At 40.6% G+C, this 23,064-nt stretch overlaps 3 protein-coding genes across 4 annotated transcripts; 1 reads left to right on the top strand and 2 right to left on the bottom strand.

Annotated features, from left to right (window-relative positions):
• Nucleotides 1-1,080: 1,080 nt before the first annotated feature.
• cldn1 (claudin 1) lies at nt 1,081-4,696 on the bottom strand. Its single transcript, XM_046409348.1, has 4 exons — nt 4,332-4,696; nt 3,195-3,359; nt 2,820-2,904; nt 1,081-1,743 (listed from the first exon to the last, which is right to left on the bottom strand). The coding sequence occupies exons 1-4, from the start codon at nt 4,552-4,554 to the stop codon at nt 1,581-1,583; spliced, it is 636 nt and encodes a 211-aa protein (XP_046265304.1). The 5' UTR covers nt 4,555-4,696; the 3' UTR covers nt 1,081-1,580.
• A 532-nt stretch (nt 4,697-5,228) lies between these two features.
• On the top strand, nt 5,229-7,848 carry zgc:153913 (carboxypeptidase N subunit 2). The gene is made up of 2 exons (XM_046409347.1): nt 5,229-5,607; nt 5,781-7,848. The coding sequence occupies exon 2, from the start codon at nt 5,787-5,789 to the stop codon at nt 7,359-7,361; it is 1,575 nt and encodes a 524-aa protein (XP_046265303.1). The 5' UTR covers nt 5,229-5,607; nt 5,781-5,786; the 3' UTR covers nt 7,362-7,848.
• Nucleotides 7,849-15,838: 7,990 nt separating this feature from the next.
• On the bottom strand, nt 15,839-17,821 carry LOC124069495 (transcription factor HES-1-like). 2 transcript variants are annotated; one of them, XM_046408710.1, is made up of 5 exons: nt 17,360-17,821; nt 17,090-17,190; nt 16,897-16,992; nt 16,713-16,800; nt 15,839-16,531 (listed from the first exon to the last, which is right to left on the bottom strand). In XM_046408710.1, exons 3-5 carry the CDS (start codon nt 16,975-16,977, stop codon nt 16,077-16,079), a joined length of 624 nt encoding a protein of 207 aa, XP_046264666.1. In that variant the 5' UTR covers nt 16,978-16,992; nt 17,090-17,190; nt 17,360-17,821; the 3' UTR covers nt 15,839-16,076. The 2 variants fall into 2 exon arrangements, with proteins under 2 accessions (XP_046264666.1, XP_046264665.1); XM_046408709.1 differs by having other exon boundaries at nt 17,090-17,819.
• Nucleotides 17,822-23,064: the final 5,243 nt, after the last annotated feature.

Below are 23,064 nucleotides of genomic sequence, written 5' to 3'. Positions count from 1 at the left end.
ATTATTATTACAGAGTGTTGTTTCCATCACTTTCAGGGACATTACATAGACTTTCCTGGAGTCTTAACCACCACCTAACCATAACAGTAAACATTCCTTGCCTAATCCTAACTCTAACCTCAAATTCACCTTAAAGCAAGTCTTCACCCTAATATGTATTTATACATATTACATTTCTGATGATTTACATTGTGGGGATTTGCGTCCCCATAAGTAAGGCAGATCCTCCCAATGTGACTGTGTAAATGGATTTTTGTCCCCACAACTACAGGAATATGCATCCACACATGCACACACACACACACACACACACACACACACACACACACGCACACAGTCAGCCATGACTTGTTAACATGTTCCTATTAACAGTAGAACATACTGATTTCAATAGTTGCTGTGTGTCCTCAGATTGTCTGGCTGTGTTGTGTGTTTCTGAAGTAATATTCTACAGTTTTCTTGTGAACAAATTTCATGAAAAGACCAAAACCCACTAACTCGATTCATTGTATTAAAAAGAATTGCTTTCACTTGTTTGTTTTCAGATATTCACTGAAAATTATATATTTTTTGCTAATTCATGAAATCACTGACCCTCTTTTAAATGAAGCTATAAATGCAGTGGTGGAATGTAACTTTACAGGTTAATGTCAATGTTTCAAACCTATTCAGTCCAGTGAAAACTGTATGTCTTCAGATGTGGTGATCTTTAAAGTTAAGTCCTCCTTCTTGAGTTAAACTTAGCAAAAAATGTACTTTTTCAAGATACACAGAGACTCTAAAAACATGATGGTGGTACATAATATGCTGACATATGAGTAGATTAAACAACCCAACAGTATATAAATTGGTTGCAGTCAGCAAAACCTTAACCATTCAAAGAAATCAGATCCAACAGATCCATGGACAAAGGACATTTTACTGCACAGTGGGTGGTTTCAGTTTTCATGCTTAAGTTAGTTTTGTTCTAATAGTTTTGTTCTGACATACTTTTACACAATTAAAGTTTTGAACTGAACACTTATTTTTAAAGTGTGGGAATAGTAGTTGTACTTCAGTAAAGGATCTGAATACTTCCTCCACCACTCTACAATTGTTTTAATGATACAGCTTTTCAGTCAGTGCCGTCTACAAGCATGTGTGTTACACATTAAACAAAATCAAACTTCAGACTAGTATGGACATATACAATAATATGGAAGTAATGCGGGTTTTTATTTTACATGATATGAAATAATAATGGCAAGATTCCAAACAAAGCAAAGTCAAACCCTGAACAGATTTATACTAAATGGATAAAAGTTGCAATCCAAAGATGATGCAGTGGAGACAAATTGCCTGAGATGTTCTGAAAGTATGTTGGTAAACAATATTCTTTATAATGTTTATAATAAAAATTTTTAATCTTTATTCTAACCAAAGAATGGAGAGTATTTTCCAACAAACAAAAACATACACCAAATATAACACCTGCAAATATACATGTTGCGAAACATCAAACTGATCTGAATGAATCTGGAAGACATTTCCCTGCAAAGACAGCGTTCTTCCTTGAGCAGAGGCTGGACGGGGTGATTGTCCTACACGTAGTCCCTGCCAGGCTGGTCCGCAGAGCGAGATGCTGGGTAGCGTGGAGATTTGCCTGAGCCCTGGCGGGAGCAGTTGCAGCAGAGAAAGCCCCCTCCTATAATGGAAAGACAGGCGGCCCCCCATCCCACATACAGGGCACTTCCAAATTCATACCTGTGAATTAATGACACATCATATTGAGACGTGCGTTGACTTTTGGAAAAGACAGAAATTAGATTTTTTTTTTCCACAAATGTACTGGTATTAACTACAAGTCTAAACACAAACGGACCATATTACGCTTGGTTAGGTCTGACGTTTATTTTTGAGCCATTCTTGTAAAGTCAATTACATGACTGTGAAAGAGTAGGTTTTGCTGAAAGTGAGAGCACAGCAAGAGTACAGCAATTTGGGAAGTAGACTTTTTGTTTGTTTGTTTTTTTGTTTTTGCTGATAGTTAAATGAGAGGACTGGTACCACTCTCATGTATGTATGATACATATGAGGCTACGGGAAACAGCTAGCCTGGTTCTGAAGTGTCAATCGACACATTGTGATTTTACATCAGGGCTTATGCCAGGACTTTTTCTTGGCAGGATGTAGTGACTTGACTGGAGTCTCCAGTCTCCAGGCAACCTAACAATGACAACAAGACCCCGTGCTAGTTGTTTTCCCCTGTTTCTAGTCTTTATGCTAAGCTATGCTAATCAGCTGCTGGATTTATAATAACAATAATAAGAAATAACATTACTCACTTTGAGGTATTTGTACTTTACTAAAGTAGACTATTTAAATTTTATGCTACACTGTAGTTTTTACTTCACTTTGGTTATTTTACATATATAGTTACTAGCTACATTGTAGATTAAGATTTTACTAACAAATGTGATCAATTTCCCATCCAACAGTATACAACTAGAAGTGCCCAGTAAATACTGTTGATATTATTCAATATCATACTGTTTAATATTTTAAGCGTATTTTACTCATAATCTGCTTACTTATTTAATTTAGAGGGTGGTACTAGTATGCGTTCATCAGCATATGTAGATAGATAGATAGATAGATAGATAGATATGAGCAGTTTTTTCACCACTGAAAACCAAACCTATCTTTTAAATGTTTAAAACTAAATGAGAAAATAATAAAAGGCATTTTGTTTAGCAAGCATCCTCTGTGTCAAGACACACAGCTACAGCCTGTTAATTAGTGTGAATTCCAGACTAAATGGCAGAGAAGGACAAACTCACTTGGCGTTAGTGGGAGTGAATGGGTTATAAAAATCTTGCGCTATTCTGTGGCCATACCAAGACGTTCCCACCAGCGCAAGCAGACCTAAAAAAAACCATGAGCAGAAAAACATTTTACATTATTGTACTACACAGGTTAAAACATGCAGGAGCATGTCATCTATCATGTGTTATGAATGTAAAAATAAATAAATAAATAGAACTCCACAAATTCACTACAAGCCAAATCATGCTGTTGCATTATTGTGGTAAAATAAAACATACAATAGTGTGGTGCAACGTCTTCCGGGCTTAAAACGTCTCCCTACATGTCAGATGATGTTCAAGCAGTGTGTGTCCATTGCTTGTATGTGTCTGAACTTAATGGACTCTGACCGGCGATAATGAAGATAATCCCTCCAGCTAGAGCCACTTTGTCTTTCTGCTCCGGTTGTTCTGCCATACAGGTGGTGCACCTCATGCCCACCACCTCCACCAAGATAGAAATGAAGCTCAGCAAGACGGAGGCTAGCATCAGCCCTCGGGTGCCCTGTACAATCCCTGGAGACAAAGACACAGCACAGAATCACTTGATTTGGGCAGGTTTCATTCACATGTGTGGCTTTCTAAAGCTTGTTTTATTTTCTTGGCTTTGACCTTATAAAGTTGAGAAGTTGAGTGCACTTCCTTCCTACATTCTCTATGTTTTCTAACTTCACAAACAAGCATTAATTGTAAACTATGTCTATACTTACTTCTGTTTGTAGTGTTTTAAAATAAAAGTTTAAAAAAGGATACAAATCGTTTTTATTTGCCATTACAACCATGTATGTGAAGCACACAGAGCAATGAACCATTGTTTCTCCTGGATGCTACATGGTGCTACATAAAGCAGGACACATAATGAGTTTTCAAAAATGAAAATAAAACAAAACCTACTCTTTAAAAAAAAAAAAAAATCGAACTTATTTTAAATGTTATGTAGTCAAAACTTCAAGCAGCCAGTCTTTTGTTTAAGTGCTTTTGTATTTTGTATTTCAGTGAAGTATTTCTTCACTAAATCTCAGACTTCTGCAACAGGCACAAAACAGGCAGACAGCATGACTCACATCCAGGTAAGGTTTACCACAAACACTCCTTCAAGGATTTTCTTTTTATCTGATGGAGCTGGTATCAGCCCTTTATGACACAGAAATCAAAAATTCATTTACATAGATACATTATGAGATGACTGATAACTTTTATCCCCTCTCAATTCAAAGAAGAAGAAGTCTCCTTTTCATCAGCCAGCTGCTGGTATTTGACTGACATGTCTCTACATGCAAAGGGGTCTTACAGGTAGAGAACAGGGCATTTTTCTTACACCTCTAGGAAGGCTTGAATGACCGCAGAGATTTACACATTCCTGTTTACAGTGTAGAGCCCCACAAATCCTAAACTTTTAAACTGATAGACTCACAATTTCACAAAGTCATGACTAAAATAATCAAAAGCTTTTTTATCATGGAAAGAAGAGATGCAAAACAACGTTACCTGGTAGCTGGAGAAGAGAATCATACACTTTGCACTGAATCTGACCAGTGCTCTGTGACACACAGCTCCTCCATAGCCCTTCATACATTGCCTGAGCTGTGATGATGTTGTCTCCTGCGTAGGACGAAGCTTTCCATTCCACCATGACTGTAGATGCTATTGTGCCAATGAAGCCCAGGAAGGCTAGTGTGAAGCCAAGAAGCTGTATACCTGCATTGGCCATGGTTTAACTTCAGAAGCTTAAAAAAACGGTAAAAGGATGAAAATGGAAAAAGTACCAAAAGGTCAAAAAGATTCTCGATGGAGTTCCTTCTGGTTTTGAAAGGTGGATCCGATTCCAAACAATGCTGTGTACCTGTGCATCATTAGGGAATACCCTGGAGGACAGGGAGGATCCAGGAATGCCAACGCCCCTGACTGAGGTCAGGAGGAGCAGGACGACACCTAGTGGAGGTGATGGTCTCCTGCAACTTAACTCCAAAATTTAAAGCCTTATGCTAACAAAATGTATGTTCTGTTATTATGGTAATGATAGGAAGTAATAATAAAGTCCATCAATCTATTTTTATGTATAATATAAGGAGTAGACACAAACAAATGTCACTTGGGAACACTGCCTTCACACCAGGCATTCAAACGCCACATGAAAACATGTTATAGGAATAACTTTAAATGGTAAAGTTCTGACCTTCATCCTGTGCTACACTGTATGTGAATGTTGTAGATCAATGTTTTATGAGACTCTGAATTAATTACTCTGTATTGCTACCAGATCTTACATGTAAAGGCAATTTGTCTCAAAAAAAGAAATCTGGATTAAATAAATAAAATAAATTGAATTATAAGTAGTGGTAGCAGGAGTTCTAGCTGTAGTTGTAGTAGAAGTAGTAGAAGTAGTGGGAGTGTTTGTTATTTTGAACTGACATTTTAAGAAATGAAAGAAAAAAGAATGATATGCTTCACCCAGGGAAGCACATTTTCTCTCTCACTGATCTGTTTGTTTTCTTGATAAATTGTATCTCAACTCTGAAAGATATTGCTGAGTAAATGTCAAAAAAGACAAAATTCCTCTAATTTTTCTCCTGTCTGTTGTCTCTGGGAGCTGATTTGCTGAAAGGTTTGTCCACTTTTTTTGTTGTGAGCAAATGAAACCACGCCAGGAATGGGCCACTGACCAAAGGTTTTGTCTTGCCTAATTCAGACTTGTTGTCATTTGCACTTTGTGTCAGCAGGAAGGAAATTTGTTTCGGTGATACAGGATCGCTGTAACACAGAGGTATGTTGAATTTCATTTACCTAAGTAGAATGTTGCTGAGTCTTCTCTCTTTGAATCAATGGCAGCTAAGGAAAAGCAAGAGTATACAACTTGTAAATAATGCAATATTGACATCAATTGTCTTTTCAATCATATATCAAGATGTATATCAAGCTTTCTCCATGTTTTGTCAGTGAAAAATGGACAAAGAACTGGGCCTGATTCTGCTCCTGGTGCTGCTTCACTGTCACAAAAGCAACACGGACTCACAAATCACTTGTCCATACAGATGCCACTGTTTCACTCCAGGCCAAGTACTGTGTGCTGATGGTGGGTTGTCATATTTACCCAGGAACATGTCCAGGAAGGTCAAGGACTTTATTATAATGTCATCAGATCTGCAGTACCTGTTTGCCCATACTTTAGAGGACAGTCCCCAACTCATTAAGCTTATCTTCTTAAATAATGCACTGCAAAGTGTTCACTCTCAGGCTTTTGTGGATCTGGTTGAGCTGCAAGAGCTAGAAATCAGTGGAAACCCAGGACTGCAGCATTTATTTCCGGAGACTTTTGTGAAGCAGGAAAACTTGACTAAACTGATGCTTAACTTTAACCGGTTCAAGACAGTGCCTCCTGGCATGTTTGACCAGCTTAAACAACTAGAAACTCTGCAAATGAAGGCTAACATCATAACACATCTGCCTACATCTCTTTTCCTGAACCTGCACAATCTGCGTGTCCTGGATTTATCCCAAAATAAGCTTGAAGAAGTGAAAAGGGAAACATTTTCTGGTCTGGCAAGATTGGAGACCCTGAAAATTAACAACAACCTCATCAGCAATCTTACATCTGACACATTCCACAATATTTCTCAGCTGATAGAACTTCACTTGGAGGGGAATAAGATATCAGAGCTTGCTGACAGCATCTTCTTTATGTTAACCAAACTGAAGGTGCTCAACCTTCGTGGAAATCTTCTTACAGCCTTCAGCGATAAAGTGTTTGGGTTTGAGGCCTCAAATTTGATAGAGCTGAACCTAAAAGGCAACAGACTGAGAGAGCTGTCCTCTCTAAGCAGTCTGACATGTCTTTCCGACCTTATCTTGTCCTTTAACCATCTCACCAACCTTCCTGGAGACATTTTTAGGAATGTTACAGCTCTGGAGAATTTGGACCTGTCTGAAAACCAGCTCACCTCACTGCCCGAAACGATCTTTAGTAATCTATTTGGCATCAAGACGATCCATCTAAACAAGAACAACCTGATCAAAGTGGACGCCAAACTCTTCGAGGACCAGGCGCTCATCCAGCAGCTCTACCTCTCAGACAACCAGCTGGAAACTCTCCCAGTGGGCCTTTTAGATCATTTTGCCATCCAGCATACAGTAAGACTCCATGGAAACCCCTGGAAATGCGACTGCCACATGTGGTATCTGCATGACTGGGTGGTGAGTAACAGCCAAGACATAGAGATGCTTGACAGGATGCTCTGTGAGAGCCCAGGCTTTCTGAGGAGACGACCAGTTGCCTCCATCGACAAGGACCAGCTGGTGTGTCAGTTGTCCAAAGATGAGATGGTGGATCTCAGCATCTGTAGCCAAGTAGTTTTCAATGACACTGTGATCATTAATTGTAAAGTAGATAAATGTTCTACACTGACAGTTAAAGTACAATTTCAGGAGAATGATGGCAGTATAAAGGAACAAATTTTTAAAAGTGAGCCTGATCATTCTCATTGTAGCAAAGAGACGGTGATCGAGAGTCCCATTCAATAGTTTCCCCTGTTAATTAGACTTTGTTCTCTGCACAAATACATCCTCATGCATTTGGCCTTTCTTCATACAAAGAGTCACATCATATGTTCTGACCGTCACAGTCAGTACTGTAAACAAACCTCTAACTCAGCAGCTGATAACCAGTTTACATGCATCCCGCTGAATGATAAGGAGGTGGATGAACTCTTTTCTAGTAAAGATCAAAGTTCAAACCGCTACTTTGTGAGATCCCGTCACTGCTAAAAGGAAGTATGTGTAACATGTTAATCATCTGCTAACTCTGGCACTGCTGGATTGTCTTCTTAAGAACCACTTGAATAATCATAATCAATCAAATCAAAATCAATCAACAACAACAATTGCAACAATACTGAAGCAATACTGTTTCAATATAATCACTTGCAGGTGGTGAATTTTGCAGTTTTCAAGAAGTTTTGGAACAGCCATCCTTGTAAAATGTCAATAAAATGTTAGATTTGCTGCTTGATTAATGTGATTTGTGGGCTTATAATACCTTGAAAGGGCAGTAACAGTCTGTCCTTGGGGAGGTGTTAAAAGAAGTATTCAGTATTCAGATCCTTAAATTTTTCCATGCAAAAAAAGTACTTAGACACAGAATAGTCTCTTGATTTTTTTTTATATTATATTTATGGTTTAACTTAGATCAGTGCATCACATTTGATAAAAGTTCATCATTGTGTTTATATGCAAAATCATAATCTGCAGTGGAACCTGTCATATACATGCAGTACAGTAAACTGTACAATACCCCCCTCTGAAATGTGGTGGAGTAGAAGTATAAAATAGTATAAAATGGAGATACAGAAATAAATTACAAGTACCTCATTTCACCACTTCTTTTGGCACACATATATATTTCTAATTTATGAAAGATGGTAGTAGTGAACCAGCCTGTCATTTAAGGATTACAAAAGTCCTCCTCCTCCAATCACTCCACTGCTCGTGAACACTGGGAGGGAGATGAAGAGTGAGGGAGGAGGGAAGCCTTGACACAACAAGGCACACAGATGGCTACACCTTAAATAAGGCACTCTAACCCAGGGTTAATAAGGGTCAAAGGCCAGGGGGTCGATTGGGTCTTCTGTTCGAGCTGAATGACATCACAATTCACATGACATAAAGTCCTGCTTGTCTTACTTCCAAAGTTTGGAGGTATGGCCTTGAGTTGGTGATTCTCACTTTACAATAACTATGGGATAAACAGGATATTTAAAGTACTGGGAGCTAATGAGCAATAAGGCACATAGTCATTCAGTGCATATTTTCATTCAGTGAGGGTGATTGGATTTAAACAAATGATTTTAAACAGCTAAAAGGAGATATTTCAACATTGAAACAAACCCCATCATCAAAGACAAAATGAAATTATTTCATGAAATTCAAATATTGCCAGCTACTTTTGAATTACAGCTCTAAATTATTTAGTGGTTTTCAAAGACCAGAGCAACTCTAATGTGAACAGTTTTTTGCACTGTATTTGTTCTTGAAAATTTCTGAATCACAGAGGTAATTTAAGTTTGCTTTTCAGCCTCTCTCAAGCAAAGCTGCGCTAATGCTGAGGTGACTCCAGTTAAGTCCAAATGAAGGCTGATGTTGCTTGATGACTGCTGGTTGAGTGCGCAATGATATGCTAGCACATTAGTCATATCTACTTTACAGGGTGATAACATGTTGTGTTTATAGGTTGTTGTGCTGCCCCCAAGTGTCCAAATATCAATTAACGCAGCCTTAAACTTCTTCAAATTAAGTGAAAAAAGAAAAAGCATTTATGGAATCTATGATAATCTTTTAATAATCAGAATCCAATACCATGCTTTTACTATAGTTGCACAGTTATGGCAGAAAAAATGAGCTGCATTTCAACATATTTGGTATCTCTGGAAACAATTGGCATCATCATTGGAACTTAAAGTAAAGTTTTGTGGGTTTGAGCAAAGATTACTCAGACAACATATTTGCAAAGACAAAACCAGTGTAGGGGACAGCTCACTTTCATGGGTTAACAGAGTTATCCTCAATAACAAACCACCTGTCAGCATCCATCACTACCACTTGCTCTCACTGCCTGACAAACTAACAGCAGCAGGGTGTGAGTGCTGTCCTGAGGCACGATGAAAAGCAGCTCCTAACCCCCATGGTCAGATCCCATCTCTCTGTCCTGCTTAGTGGGCAGTTAGCACCGGACACCACGCTCCACTCTTCTGATGGGAGAGGAAAGAAACAAAGGGGTGAAGGCATTATCCGGTGAGACACAACATGTCCAAAAACAACACAAAGCACTGGGGGGTTTCCCACAGAGTTTAGGATGGCCAGTTAAGAGGGAGGTGCTGAGGGCAGGGCAGAGTCCTTGGGACAAAGAGTAGAGGTCACTTGAAACACTTAGTGCCTGGGGCAAGAATTCAAGAGGAGAGTTTTTGATCTGAAAATGTAGACTACAATAAGTTGTTGTGTATGTGTGTATCACCAATTTTATCGTTAATAATATCATGCTGTAGTAACTGCATGGGACACGTGTCTCTGCCTTGAGATCAAAAATTATATGATGATTCTACTTTATTTTTATACTTTTACTTCACGTTCATTGTTTAATTTTGTTTTTTCAGCTTCACTTAAATGAGCTCAGTCAGTTGTCAAATGATGACCAGCACCAGTTGCTATTATGTGGGCAGGTGCCTATTGGATCCTCTCTCTCAGCCAGTGAGAGGGTCATATACACCCTGTATGACACGATGACCTAAACATCTCAAAAACACAAATAGGCCATTTTGCACACTCAGACTGTCAGCCTTGCCTACAAACAAGGGTCAATATTTACCCCTCAATGCACCCAGACCCCTGGGTGGAGGCTAGATTGGTGTTGCTGACCAAATTAAGAACAACTGACCTGATGTGGTTGTTAAGAGGATGCAGAGATGTCACCAGAATGGTAATCTTTTAGCATACTGGTACACTGGCTTTTGTCTTGTACGTCCCTATTGGAGGATAACAAGAGGCTACAAGCTCCTTATCATCACATTACAATTATGGAGCTTGAATCAGGATCTATAGCCCTGAGGACCCTCTCTTACAGCTATTCTTGGTTTGTTTTCAGCTTCCCAGAGGTTTTATTATGCATACATGCAGCCCTTCATTGTATATTGAAGAGTCACTGCAAAACTTAGCAGTTTGTTGCTGCAAAACAATTGAAATACCTCCCACACTCCAAACTTCCAGCAGCAGAAGTTATTTCTCAAGAGGCCATTGTTTCACAATGGAAAGAGACACTAAGACTAAGTGCTGCTTTAGTGAAGGCCTGCCAAGTAGCATCATTAAACGTAATATTTTAAGAACAGAGCACTCAGATCCAAAAGTTTCCAAACTGAGAAGATTGGTAAGACATGCTCCTGCAAAAAACCATATGCAGTAAACGTTAAATTGAGTTGCTCCACATGCTTTTCAGCGCTTTTCCAAAGGTAAGTGGTTGAAGGTGATTTCTGAAGAACCGAAAGGCCATCTAAAGACAAAGCAAGCTTAGGAGGATAACATCATAACAACATCTTAAAGTTGCCTGCTAATTGCTCACTTCTGATCTATAAAGCAATGAGAATTTTTTATGGCATATTTATAAAACCATTAGTTACAACTTATAAACCTTCTTAAATGCTATATTATCAGAAAGCGGTATTAAAACAAAACATAAAACTGTAAAAAGTTATTGATGATTCAAGCTTATCGCAAATTGGGAAAAATGGGAGTGCAGACAGATCATTCATCAGCTGTTTGGCTCTGAGCTGACTAGTAAAATCCAATCATATTCAATCATGTACGCAGTGTGACCATTATATGTTGTATTCAGCTTGCTGTTATGGATGTTTAGAATCAACAGTTTGGATAATAATTTTAGAATTTGCCCTTGTTTTTCCTCCAGAGTAAGTTTGGCTTCCTTTGTTTACATTTCATCATATCTGCTTGTGCTTCTTCCCTCACTGAATATCATTTTAGCAATGTTGTCAATTACCTTGGTGAGTACAATGTTATTATCATTGTTGAAGAGTAGTGAGCAACATATAATTAAACTAGCAATTTCACTACACGGGCAGTAGCTTGCTGGCAGTTCAGCTGCAGTTATATTCACACCGTGATATAGATAAATTACTTTTTTTGCCATTTTTGTGTAATCAAATACTGAAACTGCAAACAGCTTTGAAGAGACTGCTCAGAGATTCTGTTCTGATAAGTAAAAAGACAGGCTCACTGTTTCTTTAGACTAGTGCTTAGTCAAATGGTCTAAAAAGTTCAATATTTTTTTTGTCAGTGCAACATCCAGATTTATTTACAACAACAATATCACATTCCTTGCAGTCTTGTCCTTGCTAAAAGCCCAGATGGGATTGTTTTGTTCAGGACAGATTCACGTCTTCAGGGTTATTCCAGGAAGCTGCAGTGTCAGCTCATCTGTGAAAAATATGTTTCTATAGCTTGTAATCATTTAAAACTGAATTTAAACTTTAAAATAATGTTGAATATACACTGTGCTCGCAATTACTAGGCACATGCGTATTTTGACCATATCATCATTTTTATGCATATTTTCCAACTCCAAGCTGTATAAACTTAAATACTTATTGGATTTAAGCATATCAGGTGATGCGTATTTGTGTAATGGGGAGAGGGTGTGGCCTAAGGAGATCAACACCCTATATCAAGGTGTGCATAATTATTAGACAGCTTCTTTTCTCTCCGGCAAAATGAGCCAAAAAAAGTGATTTAACTGACTCTGAAAAGTCAAAAATTGTAAAAAAATAAATAAATAAATAAAAAATGTTTCAGATGTATGCTGGATTTTGAGGCGATCACAGAACCATCAAATGTTTTGTTGCAAATAGTCAACAGGAGATGCAAATTCACTGCCAAAGATTCAAAAAGAATCAAACAAGAAGCTACCAGTAACCCATTATCCTACAGTGCTGTCATGTTTCAGAACTTCAACCTAAATGGAGTGCTCTGAAGTACAAGGTGTTCAGTGCTCAGAGACATGGCCAAGGTAAGGAAGGCTGAAACCTGACCACCTCTGAACAAGACACATAAGTTGAAACATCAAGACTGGGCCAAGAAATATCTGAAGTCAGATTTTTCAAAGGTTTTAACTGATGAGATTAGAGTGAGTCTTGACGGACCAGATGCATGGGCCCATGGCTGGATCAGTAACGGGCACAGAGCTCCACTTCGAAGCCAGTGAGGTGGAGGTGGGGTACTGGTATTGGTTGGTAATATTAAAGATGTGCTAGGTGGACCTTTTCAGGTTGAAGATGGACTCAAAATCAACTCCCAAACCTACTGCCAGTTTTTAGAAGACACTTTCTTCAAGCAGTGGTACGGGAAAAAAGTCTACACCTTTCAAGAAGACCATGATTTTTATGCAGGACAATGCTCCATCGCATGCATCGAAGTCCACACTCTGCTGTATGGCTAGCCAGTAAAGATGAAAGAATAATGACATGGCCTCCTTCCTCACCTGACCTAAACCCTATTGAGAACTTGTGGGCCCTTCTTAAACAGGAGATTTACAGAGAAGTAAAACGGTACACCTCTCTGAAAAGTGTCTGGGAGACTGTGGTTGCTGCCGCACAAAAAGTTGATCATCAGCAGATCAAGAATGTGACAGACTCCATGAATGGACGGCCTATGACTGCTGTTATAAAGAAGGGTGGTTATATTGGTCACTGATTTTCTTTTTTTTCGGAATGTCAGGTTTGAGGTTTATTAACATTTTGGATTGATCGAGAGCACCGTAGTTATTCAATAATAATAATTGTGCACACTGTGTATTAGGTGTCATTTATTAAGTACTGATTATTACTATTCATGAACAAACTGAAAGAAGTTATTGCATGCTGTGTGGGAAGTTACCTGGCTACCTGAGTCCTGGCCTCTTTTACAGCAGTTTCTGGAAAATTAAAAAAGTTTGAACTACATTCTTTAAGTAGCATTGTTTCATCAAACTTGATTTCTCTCTGAATTCGCTGGCGTTCAGCTTCTTCCAGGGTGAAGTACTTGGTAATCTGCAAAGCTATGCTTTCAAAGTAGCTTCCCCATCACTGGTTATTATTACCTAGGAGAACATCACATTTCAAAAGCAAGACCAAGACCAGAACAATAAGACTTTAATTGGAGTATTTAGGGATGGCTCACTTTGAGTGGACATCTGCAGTCAAAGTGTATCTTTGTGGGCCTCAAAAGCATGGGCATATGGCCAGTGACTACAGAGAAAACAAGAGCTTCTCCCCCTCCCTGACATTCAACACAACATCTCCTTTGACGGTGCGATGACTTGTGATGTAGTACCAGAGTTACTCAGTTTTAATGCCCACACCACCATCACTCTGTGTGGGTGCAAAGTAGTAAATTTTCTACTTCTAGTGTTAAGGTGTCACGCTGATGCTAAATTCACCCCCCGGAAGCTACACTTCCACTAGCATGTTGTTGAGTTTTTCAAAAACAACCAGCTAAATCAAAAAGGGATGAATCGGAGTGAAGGGACAAAGAGCATTGTTCATTCACCATTCATATTGAGTGCATAATCTATTCATTAGCCTTGATGTGAACCACCGCTGACTACTTCAACCCCCATCAAGCACCATAACAACCCTAAGAACAATACTACACCAATTCACCCGCAGAGGCTGAGGCAGTGAGGGTTTCCGGTGAGCGTCAGGGGGAGACAAGCAGGGAACCTGTCACTGTTGTCACTGTGGTTGTGAAGGGAGGCCATCAATCATGGAGCACAGCAAAGGGGCAGGCCCTACACTGCTTCTGCTTTACTACTCTCTGTTTTACAAGGTTTGGGAAAATACTGCATCAAAGTGGGGTCTTGATTAGGGAGGGGCAGGCAGGGGGGATAAGAAACAATTATACAAAAGATGGAAGCTGCGGAGGCTCCTCCATCAGAACCACTCCAGGTGTTCCATCACATATATGTATGGTTAAGAGCAACCTGTCAGCACTTCACGGCTCCTCTTATCTGAGGAGAACAGCCTGGCTTGAGGAGTTCCCAAAAAGCCTTTAAGACCAGGACCTTTGGGAACGGGCAACAATAAGCCTTCTTTAGCACGGTGAAAGTGACAGCATGGTCCCCTCCAACCCCCCACCCCGTCCCAGCCATTAAACCTCTTCCTGGATAAACAAGGGGAAGGCCCTTTATGAAGATGGAGAGGGTCACAAAGAGAGGAGCCACTGAGCCACTGAGGGGCCCATCTTTGTTTTTGTGTCTCAGAGGGTCTTCTCAAAGGATGCTCTGATAGGAGGGGGAGCTCTTGTTTTGTCTTTAAGTCCTCCTTACTGCCAGTCTTCTCTCAGCTGTGCCAAAACAGAGATGTAAACTTAATTGACTGTATCATTTGCACAAAGTGAGGAGCTTAATATGTTTTAGAGTGAGAGATGATTTGATTTGTATTTACATTGATTTCTTTGTTGAATGGGAGAATTAAAAACTATTTTTAGCATTTGCTCCTTAAAAACATCCATGCAAAACAGTGTATACTCATGAGGACAGAATATTGTGCACCTGTTCCTCCTGTGCTTTGGGGAACACGAACTACTGAGAAACAAAGTGGTCACTGCAGCATTTATTTCTGTTATGACTAAATTCCATGAATACTAAATGAGGAATAAATCAGTGGTCATGGATTGTGTGAGCGTGTTTGCCTCTGGAGGTGCCACTGTTTGGTGCTGTCAAAGGGAGGCCCTGTCTTCGGGTGATGGGCTGCCAGGTCTGTTGACGGGTTGCCAGATTGAAGGCAACATGCTGTTGGGGCTGCGTTTGTCCTTGGAGTGTGAATGAGGGGCACCTGTGAACTCTGGTCACGCTCTGCTTGTGCCCTGCTGTGTGAGCACCACGCTCAGGACACACGCTGGGACTGCCAGCCCCTCAACTGTCCACTAAATGGACATCGATTGGACTGGCTCGGCAGGGCTGCTGTTGATAAGCTATTGTGGGAACACACACTTCATTGAATCATTTTAAATCAAATTTCAGGTCTGCTTTGTGAAAAGGTTGAATCATCACATGAGTATGTGTTGTTTCTCATTTGGAGACAGATAATGCAGGGAAGACACCTAAAAAGGTGACAAAAGTACTATACTTGTGTATCTTATATCTTCTCATCTTCATTTAGCCTTGTCACTATGGTTACAATCATACCCCAACTATTTCAGCTCGATTTCTCATCTGGCAGGAGCCCAGTTAGTTCTCCATGTGTCAAAAGACCCTGCTCCACCCACCTCCCAGCACTGACAGAACACCATCTGATCTCAACGCAACCTCTCAGATCTCAATTTTCCCTTTCAAGTAAAGAGGGATGATCAGGTGTGGACAAGGGATATGTGGGGTTGTCCATGATTGGACATCAGCAAGACAACCTGATGAGGTTTTGGAGAGGAGAAAAAAAAAACAGGACATCATTGCAGCAAATGTTGTAGTAAACATCATAGAAACATTTTATTAATCTCAAAAAATACAGTGCTTTTCAAGAGCTTTTCAAGGATTTTCTTGACCTCCTGAGGCAAATGACACCAAAAACAGAAAATCACAGCAAGCAAAGAGGCCATATAGACAAACACAAATGTGTGTAGACATCCCTTTCAAGTAGGTTTTGAAAACATTTACAAAATGTACAAAAATATGTTTTATTGTGCGATAGTCCTTGTGCAGATTTCCTACCAGGGCCTCCACACAGAGTCTGAGGTGACCGGAGGTGCAACAGGTGACATGTGATGGCTGTTTTGTGCATTCAGTGGCATGAGAGCTGCACTGGGAACAAGAAAAGCAAACTGTCCATCCGGTGTTGGCACCACCTGGAAGCCACCGTACACCTTCATAGCTTCTGGGGAGACGTGCATCGCTGAGCCACTTTTGCAAGGCATCTGTGGAGCAGAAACAGGTGGGATCTGCGTACCCTGCGTCTGTCCGAGTCCCAGTGCGCCTGGGTGAGGTGTGTAGAAATTTGTGGCGTTGATTTGGGTCATGCAGGCTGCCAGGTGGCTGAGGAGACGAGTCCTCACCTCTGTGTTCACCCCTTCACACGTGGACAGGAAGCGAGTAACCTCTCCAACACACTCGCTGAACCCTGCTCGGTATTTACCCAGGACGGACGGATCTGTGTTCACTGCAGCTGGACAGGAAAACACAAGTGAGTAAATTAACAGATAGCTGTAGGATCAATTTTTATTTATGCCATAAACCTTAGCCTAAAACTTAACGACTGTGGCAACATGTTTACCATCTAAAGTTAGACATCCAACAATGAACGTGTACACATCAACGGGGTCAATCCTGAAATGCTAGACACTTACCAGTCATCTGAAGTCGCTGAAGGTTTCTGAGGTGCTTCACAGTCATCTCCAAGATGTCCGCCTTCTCCAATTTGGAGTGTCTGGAGCTCTAAACAGACAAAAGGATCATTTAGTACTGAATTTGTTAATATGGCTCCTAAATCCATACTGTCTTGGAACAGAAATGCAGTGTTCATGTCCCTACATCTTTCTTGAGTGCGTCCATGATGAGGGTCTTCAACTGGCCCAGACTCTCATTGATGCGCGCACGTCTCCGCTTTTCCATGATTGGTTTGGAGGACTTAAAATAGAAAAAAATAAATAAACTGCTTAGTTTCTACGATAGGATAACGTTTAGTAAACAAACGAATATTTGCAAAAACAATCAGTGCATATACCTTTCGGTTCTCTGACAGAGTGCGGGGTTTTTCGGGTGTGGAGTCCCCACTTGCCGGTGTGGCAGCCACAGCGGACGGAGATGTCCTTTCGAAACTACCGGCTGGCATTTTCAAGTTTTATGATTAAAAACAGCGTGGCAGTCCAAACAAAACACTTTATCAGTAACAGAACGATGCACAAGATATAAAAGGTCCAGTGTCCAGTACGTTGAGTTCCGCCTTCTCCTGGCAAGTGATGGCAAATGCCACAAGCGACTTGTGTCTCCTCACCAAGCTGCACTCAGCTCCTGTTTCCAGCGCCGCAGGTTTTATCTATAGAGCCCGAGCCCGCACGCGAGCGGCTCGTGTGCTGCTTTCCTGGGTTTCATCAGTCCGTCCAATGGGCGCGCGGGACACGGTGCCGGGGGCGGCGGGCTCGTGCGACAGGGCGCTCCCATTGGCTACCTGTCAGGATGCCGGGAGACTTTGATAGACAGAAAAAGTACTCCTCAGCGTAAGGAAAAGTGTCAGGGCTGTAAACTCTGAGATTAGATAAACTGTGTACTGTGTCGCCTCTTACGTTAATTTAATGTCATGAAAACTTTGGTTTTAGCTTTATGCAAAAAGTTGTCCTCTTCCACGTTGTTTTATTTCAGATTACATTGTTTCCGTGATTCCGGCCTCGGTCAGACTAATTTAAGACATCACACTGGATTGTTTGTTCTTTTAGTGAGTGAATCATTATTTACTAATTAATAGGCCCCCTGAAAGTTAAAACTTTGATGAAGCTTCTGATCTTCGGGCTTTCTAGCTCCGTAAACTGGCAACGAAATTACTTTTTAAAAATAGACTTTTTTCATATTAAAGACCAGTGTTGCAAGCTATATCAGTATTTTCAGTGACTCGGTGACTTTTAGTCAAATGACAAGAGGTGAACTGAGCATTTTTGTGTCCGATTAACAAAACTAAGTCTGATGTGGATGTTGATTAACAATCATAATTACACTTCTCCCATTATTTAAAACTGTCTTGACAAATGATTTAACTCATTACTGTGTGCTCAATTGTATGTTTGTTTGTTTTCTTTATCCATCTGTCTCTCTTCTGCACACGCACACACACACACACACACACACACACTTTTTCTGGGGTCACCGAGCGCTTCAGAATTTGAGCTGAAAACACACAATCCTCTGACACACTCCAGGCCTGATGTCCAGTGAAGAAGAAAATCTCTGACACACTCAGCTGTCTTCTCACTGCCAACAACTCTGACATCCCCACAAAGATAAACAGTTACGTCAAACCGTCTGAGGTGTTTTATTAATTTTAATGGCATTGAGAAATGTTTACCTCCAAAATCTTCAAGACAGCTGTACCTGTTTTGTTAAAAATAAGGATCTGAATTCGCCATTTGCAAGTTAAGTCATGTCCATACATGACTAAATTGATTAGTTGCCTTTTAAGAGAACCTTTAAATAAGTTATATTTTTAATGTTACTGCTTTAATGAACACTTTTGTGATAAATCACTGGTAAAGAGACAAATCTACACATTCTCTTGGATGTAGCTCAGTATCAGGTTCTGAATTGCAATGTTTGTGTAGCTAATATGAGAATGATTTTATTATTCTGAATGTTTTGTGTCTTGAGACTAAATTGCTCCTTTCTCATCACTATTGTACCAAATTGACAACCTTGAGCTGTTTTTTATTATATTATCACTCCTCCTGTATGCTGGGAGTTTCATTATGTACAATCATTATCTTGTCTAACAGAGTCAGAAACATGTGAGTCAGCAGTGCCACAGAACAACATAAAATCCTTTCCTTAATAGGATGAAAATGTATGGAAGTGAAGGTGTACAAAATCTTATGCAGATATCACACACTGAGCCATGTTTTGCACATAATTCTGAGCAAACATTGTTTTACATTTTCATGTAAATTCCTCTCATCCAGCTTCTCTTAATGCTGTATTTAATGCCTGATAAATATGTATTATTGCTTTTTAAGGTTGTTAAATTTCTCCAAAAATAAAATTTTATCCTATCATATGTGTGAGAAGTTGTTTTTGTCATCACATTAAAGGTTAAAAAAAAACTTTCTCAAGTAGCCTATTGTAAAAAATAACAATTACATTGGCTGCAGTTCTTTGTCTCTGATTTTATATAGGAGATCATGGTGCATGTATTTTACTTTATTGTTTTTTCATGTTTTCTCTTCCTGCTTCCTGGTTTTAAAGATTTTCTATTCGGTTTTGAAGCTGATTGTGTTGCTGTGTTAAACATAAACTGAATTATAAAGTAATTCTGATTGATTCATCATCTGGAACAAATTAGACCCTTGCCACTAATAATCATGTTTAATTTTCATGTGACAAATCATCCAAAGCCAACCTTTGGGGCACATGCTGCTAGTTGCATAGTTTCATCTATGTATTTACTGAGTGACATCTCTTTCTGGTCCAGGTTTACCATCAGATGCCTCTATCCTCCCTGGTAGACTTCAATCGCTCTCTGTAAAGCTCCTAAATCCTCAGAGGTGAAATGACCCCGAAAGCCCGCTCAGTTTTTGTATCAACGTCTGTGTCAGCTTCAAGCACCACTGGTTTCTTTAGTCAATATTAAATTAAATCAAATTAAATCAATCAATGTACAATGTAAATCAATGTACATGGTACAATGAAATTGAGGGGACATATATTTCAAATCAATGCTTTTTCTGTTTCCCACTTGTGTCCCAAACACCGGCCATTTCAGGCTCTTCTAACGTTCTCCTGGGATCATTTAAAGTGCTCAGTTAATCTTCTAGCTTCTGGCTTCCTCTTCGGCTCACAGGAGATGAGAGGGCTTCTGAAGAAGAGGCCATGAAACAATAAATTACGTCCTATCAGTGCTGTTTTTCAGTGAGCCTGCCACTCTGCTACAAACAACCCTTTATTATGCAGACGGTGATGTGGACATGAGGTTTATAGTGCAGCCCTGATCTGTATCAGTGTGGGAACACAGGGATGAGAGGCTCCAGAGAGAGAAGGAAGAGCTACCAAGGTTCAGCATGTGACTGATAAGCACAGGCTGAGATCTAAATCTATCAAGATTTAATTTTTGCTGTGTTGTAGTCATATAGTCATTCCTCCACAGTCCTCCAGAGAAGCTGTAAGAATTGATACACGCCAACACGAGGGCCTCTCTAACCTGTTTGGTTGGTGCTACTTGAAGTAACTAACACTGTGCAGTGAAAACAACATTAGCTCCGGCAGATGGTTAATGGTTCCAGACCTTTCTAGCAAAATGAAGTTCAGGCATTTACCTTGTGCAGTGCTTTTACAGCCGTGACACCTCCTAGGCTGTTGTTAACCACCTAAATAATTAACAGAGGATTTTGAAGTTGCTGATATTCCCCTGATCTTGTGTATCTCAGAGTCCTTCCCTAGCCTAATCTTTAATCCAAACATGACAGACCTATTCTCACCTAAGTGTAAAAGAAGTATGTTCTCAGATAGCCAAGTCCTCATTCCATGTGTCACCTGTTTTCTTTTTTCATCCCTATGAAGCACCAGGATAGATGAACAAAGAACTTGATCATGTTGCTTTCATATCATCAGTATGAAGTCATTTTAGTACAGTTAAGATGAACCTTTGTGCCTGGGGATTTCTGGGTTATAATCTGACAAATTTGACAGACTGCAATGTATACTCACAAATATCCAAAAAGAGTGAATAAAATTTGACAAGCCTCTCTATAGATCACCTGCTCCTCTCCATTTTCACAGGGTCTGAAACGTGGTCTGTGACTGGTGCTTTCTCCTCTCCACACTCTCCACCGGCATGTGGGCAGTGAAATGACCATCTTCATCATCAAATACTGCAGGTTCCCTTTCAGCTACTTGTATGAAAACATCTCAGAGCAGGAGGGGAGGGTGCAGACAGAGGGGATCACTTAAACATCTCATCCAGTGCGCCGCTCGCTCTCTCTGTCCCTCCTTCTCCCTTTGAATCCCCCCTCCCCATTAAAGAGGGAAGGGGGGCCTTCCCATAGCAACTCCCAGCCCCAGGCTCTGCCCGCCTTTTGTCCCCCTCCCCAACAGCAGTTTCTGCTCCAGGAGCCTTAGACAAGGCCTCCATTAATTGTGGGCCTGTGTGGAATACATGTGGGACAATGAGCCCAACAGAGTGTCCAGCCCCCAGACAAGGCTGGAAACAAGTGGTACAGGAATCCAGCAGAATAGACTCGTCCTGGCTGATGTCACTGAATACATTTACCTACCTCAGAGCACATTCACTCTGCGCTTTGTTTTATTTGGACAAAAAAAAGAAGGGGTAGGGGGAGGTAGTAGTATCAATGGAGAAGAGGCATTGGGGATGGGGGGGGCTCAAGGATGGGAAATAACTGGTTGTCATGGTGACGCGCTGAATCAAAAATATGGTCGAATTTGGAGGAGGCAGAGATGTATAAAGGGTAGAGGGCATTAGATTAAACCCTGTGTGAGATAAGAGGAGGCTGAAAACAGAGGTTTAGTTTTTCTAGTGTATTCAGCCCTGTTTATACGGCAATAAAGAGCGGATAAAGGAGTGGGAGATTAGTAGACTCATCTAGGCTCGTGTTTGTCAACAACAACCTGAGTAGTTTCAAGTCAGCTTATTCCAAGTCAGTACACCAGCAGAGAGGATGCTTAGCTATGGCAACCTGCCATCTGTCACCTAACGTGGTGGTTTCGTTCTTTTAAAAAAAAAAGAAAAAAAAAAGAAGCCAGCATTTAGATCTTCAACTTGGAAGCAAAGGCAATGAGACTGAAGTCTTATTGAACTCTGGGTCTCCCCCTTTGAAAAGGGAATCCAGTCATCGCCTTATCCCTCATCAAATTGAAAAACGCTTTTAGAGAATCTAAGAGAGGCCTCACATTTAATTTTTAAAACCCAGACATGAAAGTGTTCCCAAACCACATTCAGCAGTGGAAACTCTTTAAAGGACTAGTTAGCATGTAGATTATATGCATTTCAGTGCATTGTCAAAGTATCTAAGTGTATTTACATGTTAATATGTTCAGGGATACTATCGTCTTGAAAAGGTGTTGGGGGGAGGTTGGTTAACGGTGTATTTTCTCTCTGAGGACCATGGGAATGTGATTTCTTTGTGCTATCAAGGTTCAAACACATTCCTGTAAGGCCATGGATATTATGAGCATTGATTCCCTGTAGCAAAACAACCTATGAACCTGTTGATCCTGGGTATAAGATGAGACTCTTGCCCATAAACGCACTGTAAAGTTAATTTAGCTTGTACCTAAACTACATCTGTTTCTCTATCTGACGGAAAGAAGACAGCAGAATCGGGTCTTTTACATCAGCCAAGCCAAAAAGCTTCGACAAGAGCCCTGCTGATGCACTGCCATGTGGTGCTTATCCTTATCCATGCTTAGTCCATATCCACGAGTGTGTTTGCACTGGGATTTATGAAAGTGAAGATGGCCCATTCTTGCCAGTCAAGATGACTCACAAGACCATCGTTTTGGCCACTTATGCTGTGAAAGCAGCCTGGGGGATGCCCTTTCAGCACTCGAGGACCTCTGGCTGAGTCCCCTTCACACGGGAGATCAGCCTCACTTGGGAAAATGTCCCTGCTCTTAACAGGGGGAGCTGTCCTGAGGGATGGCGTGCTCCTTGTCCCTGGGCCTCCCTTCTTCACCTGCCGGCTTAGCGCTCATCATTTATGCACATAATCCCTGGTTAGTGCATGTGATCCACCAGCCAGAGCCCAGGCCCCTGGCCCCCTAGCCTCCCCTGCTCAGATGCTTGCTGGGTGGCTCCTGGGTGGCCATGGCAACTCTCATCTTCTCATGACAGTTAGGCTTCAGTCATGGATCTAAGTCCCTCTTGAGTCTCTGTGCGTCTTTTTCTGTCCACTGCTTTCTGTCTCCTAAAGCCTTCCTCTGTTTGTGTGGTGGTCTGTCTATGGCTCCCTGTGTCTCTTTTCTCCTGGTTTGGCTGTTCCCATG

Source organism: Scatophagus argus, chromosome 13, assembly GCF_020382885.2.
Source record: "Scatophagus argus isolate fScaArg1 chromosome 13, fScaArg1.pri, whole genome shotgun sequence".
Classification (NCBI taxonomy): Eukaryota; Metazoa; Chordata; class Actinopteri; family Scatophagidae; genus Scatophagus; species Scatophagus argus.
Note: the sequence above shows the minus strand (reverse complement) of the source record. Positions and strands in the feature narration are given on the sequence as shown.

Excerpts from the sequence above, each read along its gene's own strand:
- cldn1 (XM_046409348.1), bottom strand. The coding sequence starts at position 4,554 with ATGGCCAATGCAGGTATACAGCTTCTTGGCTTCACACTAGCCTTCCTG. Across the intron at positions 3,360-4,331 it reads TTCTCTTCTCCAGCTACCAG|GGATTGTACAGGGCACCCGA; the intron begins GTAACGTTGTTT and ends CTTTGTCTCCAG. Across the intron at positions 1,744-2,819 it reads TTCACTCCCACTAACGCCAA|GTATGAATTTGGAAGTGCCC; the intron begins GTGAGTTTGTCC and ends ATTAATTCACAG.
- zgc:153913 (XM_046409347.1), top strand. The coding sequence starts at position 5,787 with ATGGACAAAGAACTGGGCCTGATTCTGCTCCTGGTGCTGCTTCACTGT.
- LOC124069495 (XM_046408709.1), bottom strand. The coding sequence starts at position 17,197 with ATGCCAGCCGGTAGTTTCGAAAGGACATCTCCGTCCGCTGTGGCTGCC. Across the intron at positions 16,993-17,089 it reads CTCTGTCAGAGAACCGAAAG|TCCTCCAAACCAATCATGGA; the intron begins GTATATGCACTG and ends TTCTATTTTAAG. Across the intron at positions 16,801-16,896 it reads TGGACGCACTCAAGAAAGAT|AGCTCCAGACACTCCAAATT; the intron begins GTAGGGACATGA and ends TTGTCTGTTTAG.